The 13,374-nt window shown below is 46.7% G+C and overlaps 1 protein-coding gene across 3 annotated transcripts; it reads left to right on the top strand.

The window, feature by feature from the left end:
• The first annotated feature begins 880 nt into the window (after positions 1–880).
• On the top strand, positions 881–10,002 carry ITFG2 (integrin alpha FG-GAP repeat containing 2). Of its 3 annotated transcripts, none has more exons than XR_015801276.1 (12): positions 881–1,020; positions 2,261–2,356; positions 2,796–2,837; positions 3,687–3,864; positions 4,148–4,287; positions 4,692–4,840; positions 5,564–5,658; positions 7,427–7,477; positions 7,938–8,029; positions 8,538–8,655; positions 9,199–9,401; positions 9,554–10,002. XR_015801276.1 is itself a non-coding variant. In XM_014891544.2 (12 exons), exons 1-12 carry the CDS (start codon positions 925–927, stop codon positions 9,694–9,696), a joined length of 1,374 nt encoding a protein of 457 aa, XP_014747030.1. In that variant the 5' UTR covers positions 881–924; the 3' UTR covers positions 9,697–10,002. The 3 variants fall into 3 exon arrangements, 1 of the variants encoding a protein (XP_014747030.1); XR_015801275.1 differs by having other exon boundaries at positions 8,538–8,829; positions 8,932–9,401; XM_014891544.2 differs by having other exon boundaries at positions 9,228–9,401.
• The last annotated feature ends 3,372 nt before the right edge of the window (positions 10,003–13,374 follow it).

Genomic DNA, 13,374 nt, shown 5'->3' with positions numbered 1-13,374 from the left:
CTGATTTCATTTGCCTAATAAAGCCTTAGGGTTGCCAGCTACTGGGGGTGATTTTCATGAGTTCTGACTATAGTAACAGCCCGGGTATGTGAAAAACTCGTACCAAAGCACTACCCCCTCTTGTGGGAAACAACACTGTGAATGTCAGCTGGGGTTAGAAGAAGGGATTTATGACTTAGAAAAACATTTAAGGGGGACAGGAATGCCAAGCCTGAGTACTTATTCTTCAGCAAATAAGTATCTTGATTTGTTGCTAATTATTCCTGGAAATACAAGCCTCTGTGGTTGAAACTATTCTGCTGCTGAAGCATAGGGCCAAGTCCTAATGATAAATTTCTAATTGTTGACCAGCAGTTCTCAAAAATCTCCCATAAGCATGATACTTGTACATGTTTCTGAAAGCAAAAAGTGATTATTTCTGTGGCACATCTAAAAAAAAATCTAGTCAATGGTGCATCTGTTGTTAAGTGTGAGCAGTCTTGAAAGTACCACTGTGCCCTTGTTGTTACTACAAAACTATGAAATGTTTGAGAATGTAAATCTATGGAAGACACTAACCATGCCCCCTGTTCAGGCATGTTCCGTGCTGTCTGTAAAAGCGGGCCTGGCTGCCGGCAGAAGGTGGCAATACTGGTGTTTGTAAGTGAGGTCATGCATGTAAACTTCAACTATAAACTTGGTTATGTATGTCCTTATAGAGAAAAAAAAAAAACCTGCTTAAAATAAACAGTTACAGTACTGACTTCGTAAACCACAGCCGTCTGTCTCTGCGTGTGTAAATGCTCGAGGGTACGCGCTGTTGTTTGCAGCCTCGGCCCGGCCCGGCCCGGGGGCAGCGGGCAGGCCCCGCCGCCGCCCCGCCCCTGCTCCCGCCATTCCCGGCGCGCATGCGCCCTGCGGAGCTTCCCTCGGCGCCGGGCCGGGATGCGCTCCGTCAGCTACGTGCAGTGCGTGGCGCTGGACTTCGCCGGCAGCCTCTTCCCGCACGCCATCTGCCTGGGGGATGCCGACAACGACACGGTCCGAGCCGGAGAGCGGGTTGGGTGGGCAGCGGGCCCGGCACGGGGCTGGGGGGAAGCGCCGAGCGACTGGGGCGGCCCCGGGGCAGGTGCGGCCGGGAGGAGCTGGCGGGGGTTCCACCCCTGGGAACACACACGGGGCTTGGCCCCGCCCGAGCGGCGTGAGGGATGCGGGGCTTTGGTCAGAACCCCCCAGGAGTGCAAAGGGAATGTTTGCTGGGCTGCCTTCATCATTACGCGTGCCGGTCGCCCTTGTTGTGGCCTGGGTGTGCAGAGCCAGAGGAGAGCTTCTGCCCAGTCGACACTCAGTGTCACAGTGGTGGGGATGTAGTGGTGCTTTGCTGGGCACAGCAGATCACAAACAGGGTAGAGCAAAGTCTCGGCGTCTCTTGACCAGTGTGATGGATGGGTGTGCATTGGCGGTGTTGCTGAAATGGTTGGTTTTGACTTGTCTGTAACTAGGAAGAGGTTAGCTTAACCAGCTATATGTCAGCTGTTTCTTCTCCTCAACAGTCAAGGTTTTTTACAGCCTTATCCTGGGAAGTGTCATGGCTGGCAATGATTAAAGTAGATGATCATCAGTAGATAATTAAAGGGATTTCCCCATAAAATGTTCTTAGGGTAAGGTGTGCAGGGAATTATGAAGTGCACACCATTTAAATACACGAAGTCATGGTGCAGGAGATGGGATAATGGGAGTAGGCTTATCAGCATGGGTAGTTGGTGATTTTTAGAAATTTTCTTTAAAGAAATAATTACCATTCTGAAATTCCTTTACCCTTTCATCAGTGAGATTGAGTATCCTATGTAAATCTGTTGTAAGTCTTCTTACACTCTCTTCCTGGGTGGTTATATTTTTGTCATTGCCATCATCTTCCTTAGGTGATTCATGGCGATCTATATTGAAGGATGGAAGATGGAGTAATGATGATTAAGATCCAAGCAGGATGTTAAAACAGTCAGTGTCACAGCTCTGAAACAATCAGTGGAGAAGCAGTGGGTAATCAGATGTTGCTCTAAGGAGCCGTTCTCCAGTCTCTTTTATCTGCAAGAATAAAATTAGGGCTTTTGTATTATCTGAGACCTTCCATTTTGATTCAAGATTGTCTCTTTAACTCGTTTTGCTGCTTCTTCCCACAGAGTGATTTTTAGATATGAATTCTAAAATTTTTGCTGTTGAAGGAATACTGTTTGCAATATAATTGTGGATTTCTTCCTACTAACTCAATTTTCTTGTACAGCTGAATGAACTCGTGGTGGGAGACACCAATGGAAAGCTCTATGTTTACAAGAATGATGATAGCAAGCCCTGGGCTGTGCGATCTTGCCAAGGAATGGTCAGTTCTTGACAAAATTTCTAAATGGTTGGGCCTTGTATGGCATGGTATGTGTAGCCAGCTATCCTTGTCCTTTGCCTAAGAACATGTAGGCTGGAGAGGAGTGGCAGCCAGAACTGGTTCTGATGTCTTTCATGTAATTATTCAAAACCCTGCTTTTGCCTACTGCCCCATGGGCTGGAAGTGATGAGCAAATTAATGGACAAACACAGAAACTGGGCTTCTGTCTCACCTTCACCCTGCTCTATGCACTGTGGCTTTTGCCCCAGGGCTCTGGCTGTTGTGTTTCTGTCCCTTAACTCTGCTCTCCTTGTCCTCTGAAAGGCTGTTAGGAGTTAAAGAGATCCTTTATGGGAGAGGAGGGGGTAGGGCAGAGATTTATCCCAGGGTGCTGGGTTGGGCTGTCTTTTCTCATGGATGGCCTTGTTTTCTTTTGCAGCTCACATGTGTCCGTGTGGGAGATGTGTGCAATAAAGGAAAGGTGAGAGGAGCCAAACTCTTCCCAGCTGTGTCTGTAGGGCATGTGGGAGGTGTTCAGATTAGGGTCATGTCATGTGCTGAGTGTGGAGGAGGACAGATTGCAGGTGCTGTCTCCCCAGGATCTGCCTTTGCTCATAAAGTTTTAGCACTACTGTTTTTAAACTGTTCCTCTGTTTATACGTAAGCAGTATTTTTCTGTGAGTCTTATATGGGTTTTAGAGAGCAAGGAAATCCATCCTATCTTCAGAGAGCACTTTTGATTTCCATATGCCCTTGTCAGAGCACCACAAGGCTTTGGTGGTTTGAGGGCTGCTCCTTTTGCTCAGTGGCTTTTGCCTTTCTTGGGCCCATGTCTGCTGTGGGCCGTGATCCTTCTGCCACTTGGCTGTGTGCATTTAAGGTCATCTAAACAAGACTGAAATGGAATAGTCTAGACTCCCAAGCAAATTCCACTGGATCTACTACAACTCCTTTAGTTGGATTGCTGTTTCTGAGGGTTAAGACAGGACCAATGAGTGCAAAGGTCCCAGTTCAGGCATCCTGCCTGAAATACTGGGGCTGTGTTTCCTCTAGTGGGGAGCAGAGCTGACATGGGCATTGAGAAAGCCACACATTGTTTGAGAATTGCACACATACCAGCTTGATACTGTAGTCTGACAAAGATGAACAAGAAGTTTGGACCCTACCAGCAGCAGAGAAGTTTGTGTGCTGGCCAAAAACCTCCTGTTCTCTCTGTAGCAGTTATTGATCTTGATCGGTCTACCCTTGTGTCCTCCTTTGCCGTGCTGTGGGACAGCTTCTGCACTTTCTAAAAGAGGAAGAATCAAAAGGTTTTTCTCTTCCCTCACAGAATTTCGTGGTGGCGGTGAGTGCAGAAGGCTGGTTTCATCTTTTTGACCTGACTTCTCTGAACTCAAAACACCCAGATGCTTCAGGCCACCATGAGTTGGCAGGGGCAGAAGAGCAGAAGCCAGTGTTCAAGCAGCACATTCCTGCCAACACCAAGGTCATGCTTATCAATGACATTGGTGAGCTACAGAGCTGGTGTGAGAATGCAGGGTGAAGGAGTTTGTGTGTGAGGCAGGGGGGAACTTGCAGAAGGAAATTACTGTCTTGCTGAAACAGACACTCCAACAACCCACAGCCAAGTCATGGAAGGGAGAAAAAAAGAACTTCAGGAATTTTTCTGAAGTGCAAGCTTTCATTATGTGGTTGGGATCCTCAGAGATGCTAACTATAGAAACCAGCAGAATGGTTTCTGCATGTCTTAGGGCTTGAGAAGGTCCGTCTGTCTTTCTCTCTTCCCTGCAGATGGAGATGGGAAATGTGAGTTGGTTGTGGGTTACACTGACAGGGTGGTCCGTGCCTTCCGCTGGGAGGACTCATCAGAGAATTCCGATAATGTCTCTGGGCAGTTGATCCTGTTGAAGAAATGGCTTCTAGAAGGTCAGGTAAGGAAAAAGGATGTTCAGAGCAGTACTTGTCATACAGTCTTCAAGAGGTGGCTTTTTCAAGATGAGAAGCACAGAATCTCAGTCCTGTGAATAAAACAATTGTCCTGTCGATGGCTTGAGAGGAGATTTGCCCAGCAATTTTTCTGTACAGCTGGTAGGTTGGTCTGAGAAGCAGTTGCTCTTGCCGATGGGAGAGCATTAGCAGGAAGTACTAGTGTTATTTTAAAGTGGCTTTTGGTAGGGAACCAACCTTTTACTGAACTGGGATGTTTTGCTTCCAGCTGAATTTGTTCAGCTGCTGCTTAGCTCTATCAGAAGATTTGCCATATTCAAATTTAGTTGCAGGGAGCACCGTAAACCTTGTGGAGTTCTTGACTCTGTGTTTTTCCTTGCCACTGTAGGTGGACAGCCTGTCTGTGAACCCAGGGCCTGATGGCTCACCAGAGCTGATGGTGTCTCAGCCAGGCTGTGGCTATGCCATCCTGCTCTGCACCTGGGACACGGAGCCACGGGATGCAGCCGTAGGAAGGGATGGATCTGGCCCGAGCAGGTGAGGGTGTTCTTGCAGGGGTACATGAGCACATGCCACTGTGGATGCCTGTTATAAGGGGGTGCCACCACATCACTATTGTGAAGCAGGGGGTGCTGTCACTCTCCTTGCTTTGGTGACCTTCTGTGCTGCTGGTACCTCATCACTTAAGCTCTCCTGCAGCCAAGCTTCCATGAACACTCTTCATGTCTCTCACAAAGATAAGTACTGCTGCTTTCCTTGTGTCCTGCTTTCTTCTGGAATTGGGCAAGGAGAGTGGCAAAACCAGCTCCCTGAGGATTCCTCACTGCTGGGAGCTAAGGTAGGGAAATGAGTGACCTAGATTTTCAGAGAAAGGTCATCAGATTTCAGGGTAATAGCTGAGAGACTGGGCCAAACCAAATACATCTGAAGCCCAGGATAAAACATTCACTTGTTTTCTGCAGGTGAGGCAATTAGAAGTTTTCCTAATGAGACCCCTGGCAGCCACAGCAACCAGGATGAGCAGTGAGGTGCTTGTTACTGTCTTGGTGCTGGAAGGACCCTGGTGGGGAATTTGGGTGCTTCTGTGGTATTCTGTGAGATTTCAAGGCAGACACAAAAAAACTGCAGCAGGAGGGGACCTAGGCAGTGGAATGGTACCCTGGATTTGTCGAGCTTTGGAATACAGCTCATGAAATTGTTCTGAGATAGGGAACCACACCTGGGACTAACTTTTCCCTGTTGTCTTTCTCTTCTCCCTAGTGAGGCCCCTGTTCGAGATGTGATTCTACACCAAACATCTGGACGGATTCACAACAAGAATGTCTCCACTCATCTGATTGGTAGCATTGCCCGAGGTGAGAGATCAGCAGCTTGGGGTCTCCAGCCCAGCAGTTTCCCCTGATGGTTTCTCAGTACATCAGTCCAGAATTAAATCAGATTTCCTGTGCTGGAAAAATAACTGTGAGAGGCAGCTGCAAGAACACAGAGATCTCAGCTTCTCTTAGCCAGCTCCCAAAGACAGTTGGATATTTGCATGTGAGCTTTTTATAGCCTTTGTCCTTCCCTAGGTAGCCCTTATCCTTCACTCAGCACGAGGGTTTTTCTGCAGTATCTGCTGACCTGCATTTAGTCAGTTTGAATGGCTGCCATGCTGTGTTTCTACAGATGTCCTTGATCCTTGCTTCTGCATGGCTGCAGCTTATGCCTCCATCTTATTCCCTAGATGCATCTCTTCCTTCCCACAGCCTCATCTTTCTTCTTGCTTTTCAGCATTTGAATCTCAATTCCCGTTGGCTCTATGCTGCTCCTCCTTCTCCTGTGCAGCCCCAACCTCTCCAGAGCTGCTTCCATATTTTATCTATATCATTGTCCTCTGTCTTCTTCCACTGGGTTGTGTTCAGATCTTGTATCTAAAATCTGCACAGCCGCCAGCTTCTCTCAGCCCTGACACACTGCTCTTGTGTCCAGACTTTTCTTGCCTTCTGCCACTGCTTCCCTCCTGTAACTCCTTGTGCTCTGAGCTGTGCCTGGTGCACCTGCTCAACCCTCCTTTGGTACCTATGGGGAATAAGCTTTCACTCCCCCTTGGAGTATGTGGGCATAACAGAAGGCAGAAAACTCCAAGTAGGGGTCACTTTCTCTTCTGCAGTGCTGTCTGAGAATGATTCAGCCTGTCCAATGTAATTAGAGTTTGTGGACAAGAGCAATCCATTGAACCCCACCCTCTTCCCATTCCTCAGAGGGCCTTTCCTGCCCAGTTCCTAAGCTTCTCATGTTTTCAGCATCTCTGATGCTGCTGTGAGCAACATGGTCAGCAGAGCATGAAATCAATTATTCACTGCATATGAAGCCTTGCATCTATTGAGAGATGTCTGTGAAAAATGAAGGCATACAGAATAAAGGATGAAGAGCAGGCTGTAAAAAAGCTCATTAATGCTGGACCGTCAATAAAGAAACAGCTGAAGAGTGCCATGCTGACCAGTTTCCAAGGGGGATAACAGCCCATCTCTTGGATCAGAACCTGTCTGGGTGCACATCACTAGGGGCAGTTAAGCACCCAACCCAGCTGGCTTTGCTTTAGGCTGATCTGCAGAAATGGGGTGTTTTGCAGCCTGGGAGAGTGCAGGGGGCTGTAATTTAGAGCTTTCTATGGGCACTGGAGTTAAGCCCGTGTTGTTGACCCACTCTGGGGAAAAACTGTCCACTTGCTTTCAGCTCTGCTGGTTTGCCCCGACTTCCAGGTTTCCCGGGTTCCTCCTCAGAGAGCAGTGCCTCTCCTACGTTGTCACTGAAAGGATTAAATGCAGCTTTAGTTGAATATGGTTCCAGTCCTCTCTCTGAGAGTGCCATATTTTTAAAACTTGACCTTGCATGTCTTTTTTTTTTTTTTTTTAGTAGCTAGGTAGAGAGTTTACTGAAGGGCTGAAGCAGCCAGGTGGTCAAGGGATTCTCCTCTTCAGATTTATTTAGTGACATTTGTCAGTGCTGTCCTGCACACAGCTGAGCAAGGAAAGGAGGCAGCATGGATCAGCTTGTCTTGGATCTTTTTTTTTGTTTTCAGGAGGAGGGGACAAGGTTTACAAAAATGGCATCAATTCCAAGAATTTTCTTTTGCACTTACAGGTTCCAGTGAGAATAGTGGCTCAGGTCTCTTTGCCCTCTGTACTCTGGATGGTAAGTCCTGCCATTGTCCTGGAAGAAGACCTGTGGGGCAGCCAAGGCCTGTCACTAATTCAAAGCAGGGAACCAGGGGCTCCGTGCTTTTGATTTTTAAAAGAAAGGGAAGCTGGGCTTCAGAAACCCTTCAAGGGTCAGGCAAGAGAATTTGATTCAAAGACTCCTGCTGCCATATTTATATGAATTTATATGTGAGGATAGATGCTTGTTTCTGTTCTCTTCTCTCATGGCCAGTGCCCCCTGCCCAGTACTGCTGCAGTATATCTGGATAATAGGAGCATGGTAGGTGGGGTCAAGTGTCCCGTATGGATTTAGCAGCCAAGACCATGCTTGTGCTATTTGCAACTGACTCTCAGCAGCCCTGAGTGTTGAAGGATTAGGGCCTAGCATTAGCAAACATTTTGCTCTCTTTTATTGTTTTCAATTGTGTTGGTTTTTTTTTTCTTTCTTTCTTCAGGAACGCTGAAACTGATGGAGGGAGCAGACAAGCTGCTCTGGTCTGTTCAGGTTGATCACCAGCTCTTTGCTCTGGAAAAGCTGGATGTTACAGTGAGTATCTGAGTAAGGCTGGGAGAGATGAAGACAAAAACTCAGCATGGCTTTGTGTATATGAACTTAGCAAGGGCAGAAGAAGTATGGCTCAGCTGGAAAAGACTGGGATTATCTCAGGATGACACAGTGTTCTGACTGTAGCAGTACATTCTGCACTCAGGTCAGTCTGCCCAGCTGCAAGAGGTTGAGCTCTGTCTGCCTGTTAGACCCAGCATCAATTTATCCATTCGTAAACTTTTGTCCCCCAGCTGTTTTTCAATCTTACTGCAAAGCTGAATAGTTTTGCTCACTTCTAATACCCCGATTGTCTAAAAGGTCTTACAGTACGTAAGGATTGCTGTAAAGAAGAGAGATGAGCTCCAAATCCAAAATATCTGGATGAGATGTCCAGAAGTGACATCTAGACATTAGTTAGTGTTGTGTCTCTGAATCAGCAAGAAGGATTCTTGGCTGTCCCCGGGAGTGGGTGATACCTGTGTGATACGCAGTCCTCTGGTTCCTGCAGGGCAATGGGCACGAGGAGGTGATTGCCTGTGCGTGGGACGGTCAGACGTACATCATTGACCACAATCGGACTGTGGCCAGATTCCAAGCAGATGAGAATGTCAGTGCCTTCTGTGCAGGTGGGAAGCCTGACTGCAAAGCCAGCCCTCACAGCATTTTCCCCTCAAAGCTACTGTTCCCATTTAGGAGACCCAGAATCCTTTATCTGCCTGCAGTGGGGAATAATTTCCCTGGGTGCATACTTCAGAAGGCCCAGCTGGTCTTTCCTCTGGTGGCATCTGGGAAAAGTAAGGGTGAGAGAAGGTGATGCTGCGGCTTGTCCATGGTGGCTTGGGGTTTTTTCTTTATGGAGGTACTACAGTAGTCTCTTGTCCTCCACACTTTTTAATTTGCAGACTTCTGAGCCATTCTTAAGTGGAGATGAGGAGCCCATGGAACCAGCCTGAGTTTTGTCTCTGCTCAGTCCCTTCTCTCAGACCTGCAAGAAGCAGCTTGCAAATCCCCAAGCTTCATGCAGTTCAGAGACAGCTTCTTGGATTGTCTCAAAGGGACTTTGTATACCCCGGCCCATATCTCTGCCCAGGTGCTTGCTGTTTTCTGCTAACAGCTTTGATACCTCATCATGAAATGCCAATTACTTGCTTTCTCTTTCCTTTCGGTAGTCAGATCTCCACACTTCTGCTTTCTACAGGCCTCTATGCATGCAAAGAAGGGAGCAACAGTCCCTGCCTTGTTTATGTTAGCTTCAGCCAGAAGATCTACATCTACTGGGATGTGCAGCTAGAGAGAATGGAGTCCACCAACCTGTTGAAAATCCTGGACTGTGACCCAGAGTTTGGAAGTCTCCTGCAGGAGCTGGGTATAGGTGAGTGCAGAAAGAGCAGAGGATGTACAGAAAGGAGGAGAGGAAGGGCTACTGTCAGATGATGTGCTGGGAACTAGAGTATTTCTTGAGGAAGAGGCTTTCACACTGCCTGATGGGAATGCCTAACAACCGGTTTTCTCTCTTTTCCTTAGACAGAAGTGATGTTTCCGCTGTCAAAAACCTGATTCACAAAACTCTCTATTTTCCTGAGAAATACCATCTCAGCAGCCCCTCGCAGGATGCTGCAGGAATGGATTCTTCTGCCCACTGCAGTGGCATCCAGGATCCCTTATAACAAGAAGGCTCACATTTTTAATGCCAGCACAAACTCTTCTGCAGCTGGAATTGGGCATCTGATGAAGATGACTATTCTTTCCCTATCTTGTCAAAACTTGAAAACAGGAAAGAGTCTACAGGCTGTGATGTTCTTGGCTGTAGGCTTGCCTGTATGTGGTGGGTTAGTTTGCCTTTAGCTGAGGCAGCTACAAGAACAGAAAGGGCCAAGGATCCTGCACATGGGCATTCTGTTGCCAGTTTCCATATTCCTCACTAATAAAGTTCTCCACTGGTCAATGAGATTACAGGTGGAGATAACAGCTGAGCCAAGTCTCCATTTTGACCTATTCTTAAAACTGATTTCTTGTGAGTTCTTAGCAGAATCACAGTGCAGGAATTGGAGATGGAAGAACTGAGTTAGGGTGCAGGCAAGGGCCTTCTCTCCCACTTAGGTGTATTTAAAGTAAAGCCATGCATTTAAAGTAGAACCATGCATTGTTTGTCCTTGCTGCTGCTCTTCTGCCAAGCAGTTTCTCACCTGTTATGAGTAGCTGGAGACATGCACAACTTGCACTAGTAAGGTGTGGAGAGATAGCAGCTCCAGCAAAACCAGCTCTAGTCAAGAGTCATTGCTTGTCTCCATTTCCTCGGGCAGGGTCATCTCGGAAAAGGCTGTGACTTAACAAAGCAGCTGTGAAGTGGTCAGTAAGACAAATCTGAAGTAACTGTGGGTCAGTGGTGCTAGGGCCATCCCGCAATAAACAGTGGAAATGCCACTCTTACCTCTTGTTGTGGAGCGCATCATGCTTTGAGTCCTCACAACTGAAAGAGGTGGGCTGGAAGTGATGTTCCACTGGCTGGCATGAGGAGTCTGGTAAAGGGGTGCTCATTTGCAAAAGCCCAGGCATGAACCTTTCCACATGCTATTGTTACTGTGCTTTTCCCTCTCTTGTCCTTTGCCTAACTCAACTTGTTAGGACAGGGGCAGCAGACTTACCTACTGGCTAGCATCAATTATCCCCCTGTCACTTGCGTGATGTTTTATTGGACATGTGTGATGGATGGAGCTGTCTCTTTGCCCTTACAGCAGCCTGAGTCACAGCAAATACAATTCAGTGATCTGGAGCAAGTGGCAGCATTTAAAGATCCTGCAGGCAGTTGAAAACCTGCTGTGCTTTAGTCTGCCAAGTATCCAAGGGCAGCCCTAACTGGGAGAAAATGCTTTGTATGGAGAAAAGGAGTGTCTTGCCCTTGGGTCAAAGTGACTGTTGTTGAAGCAGCCTTGTGTGGTAGAAGGGCAGGATCTTTACATAATAAGCCTTGGCTGTTCTTTGCAGTTTCCCTCTGTAGATTTATATAAGCTTTTCAGAGGACAGTGCTGTCCTCTGTGTTTGGTAGCAGTGGAAGTTGGAGCATGAAGCAGTGAAATGGTGTGACCTGCTCTGTACCTGCTAGCTTGCTTCTCAGGCCACTGTATCTTTGGACTCTCTAACTGCAGTAGAAGTTTTTCTCCATTTTAATGGCCTTGCTGAGAAGCAGTTTTAAATGTTCCCCTGTCATACTAAATGTTTGTGTAAGACCTTTGAAGTAATAATAGGGCTTATTAACAGTGTTGTTGAGTGCAGCAAGGCTTGAGTCTGTGAGCTGTGGAGAACTGATACCTCAGGGACCATCTACTCATGGGCTAAAGTGAGGAGTTTGTCTTGAAGCTTGTCAGACCTAGACTGTAACCTCAACAAATTCTCAGCTCTTGTGACAGAGATGTGCAACCACCAATCCCAACAGGAATCATCGCCATCGCTTCTGGCACGTAGGGCCTGGCAGGGAAATAGGATGGCCTACACCCATAACAGAACAACTGAGTGCTGTCTGTCCATGCCAAATATAAACCTTTATTAGCAACACCAAATATAAACCTTTCTTAGCAACACAAGCACAAGGGGTGTACAAATGGGTGCATATGGCTGGAACTGTTTTATGCAAAACAGACTTTGCTGTACAGGTCGAATGATTTCCAAGAAAGAAAGTTCAAACTGATACACTGTTAGACTATTAATTGTTAAGAAAGAATGGGAAGAGGTTACTGAGGGAGATACGACATTTTTCTAAGAACCGCCTTTAAAAGAAAATGGGGCAAAAGCATTGCAAATGTTGGGCAGGGCCATTTGCGCACCCCAACCCTCTTGCTGGCCTGAGGAGAACATTGCTGTGCAATGTGTGCTGTGCAAGCCCAGGCAATGCACACTATGAAAAGCAGAGGTGAGAAAATACAGGCACTACAAAAACATCTGTTCCCCAAAACTTTTCAGCTCTTAAAAACCATTGGAGAGGAAAAATACTAACATTTGAGGGCTTCCCCTGACAGTTTTATATTGCATGCAGCACATAATAACTTGCAGATCCATTTTGCTCCTGTGCCCCTTGTGCACAAAGAGAAAATGAAAAGTGTCTACAGAAGAATTAACATCTGTACCATTCCTTGGCCAAAAGATGGCTTTCCTTATATTTTCCTGCCTTGAACTCCTAAGTGCCAAATACTTCTTGAAGTCTGTTATTCAGGCTACTTCCACTAGCAACCGTTTTTCTGTGCAGTGCCCATCTTCTCAGGAAAGGAGCCGCTTAAGGCTCTGTCTCTGGAGTGATGGAGTTACATTATACTTTCTTTGTAACTAATTGTCTCTTTGTCGTTGCCAGCCGATGCAAGCCACAGAGTTGGAATTAGAAGTGGTTCCTTCCCGCACAGCAGAAACTGTTGTTTGCTGTATCCTACTCTAAGAGATTGGCATAACCTTCTGGTGCTGGGAAACTTTTCAACAGGGCAGCATTTGCAGGACACCTGTGTATGTCCCAGTGCCAGCACGCAGCAAGTGAGGAGTCTGACAGTATTCACAGGCACTGGGGGTATTTGCAGATAAATGATTCATGGCTTTGGTTCTGATGCTCAATTTACTAGCAAAAAAATAAAGGGAGAGGGTTGCCTTATTTTCCTGAGATGTAATAAATCTGCTCTCCATCCCTGCCCTCGTTTTTATGATCTTTCTGCTACAATTTAGTTATTTCTATAACTCTTCAGGTGTATCCTGGCATGTGCCAGTGGAGTTTCTTGAAAGGAGAATTGAATGCAAACATAGGTTTGTGGTTCAATGGTCTTCAATGCCATAGCTCACCTGCTGCTAGTGAAAGAAGGAGCAAGCCTCTGGGAATATGGATGGCTACAGCTCCCATTCTGTTCAAAACCAAGTTACCCCAAGCTCCTGGAAGTCGTCCTGATTATGGCTTTGGCAGAATGCATGTTCTCAGGAAAAACAGAAGTCCTTCTCCCCACCCCTGGGTGTATTGCATGCTGTTCCAGAGATTTGCCTTGGCAGGTGTTTCTCTGCAGACTTTTCCACACCTGCCGTGCCCACTCTATTAGAAAGCAGCCCTGATAGGAACTGACCAGCAAGGTGGTTCAAAGAGATTATCCCTAAAATAATAACATTCCATTTTCTATATTGAAGGGACAGGCTCATCATGACGAAGCCAGTGTTGGACATGTACAAGATCTGCCTATGTCCCTACTCTGAGCTGGCAGTTTGTACTGAACTTCTGCTTTCTGTATGAAAGTATTAGCATTCTTTGATCTTCAGTGAAAAAGACCTTTAGATTATTACTTTGTTCCCTTTATCCCCCAAAAGCAATAGAGATGACTGGAATT

This window comes from Sturnus vulgaris, chromosome 2 (genome assembly GCF_052056855.1).
Source record: "Sturnus vulgaris isolate bStuVul1 chromosome 2, bStuVul1.hap1, whole genome shotgun sequence".
Lineage (NCBI taxonomy): Eukaryota > Metazoa > Chordata > Aves > Passeriformes > Sturnidae > Sturnus > Sturnus vulgaris.
The sequence above is the reverse complement of the archived record's forward strand: the minus strand, read 5'-3'. Positions and strand labels throughout refer to the sequence as shown.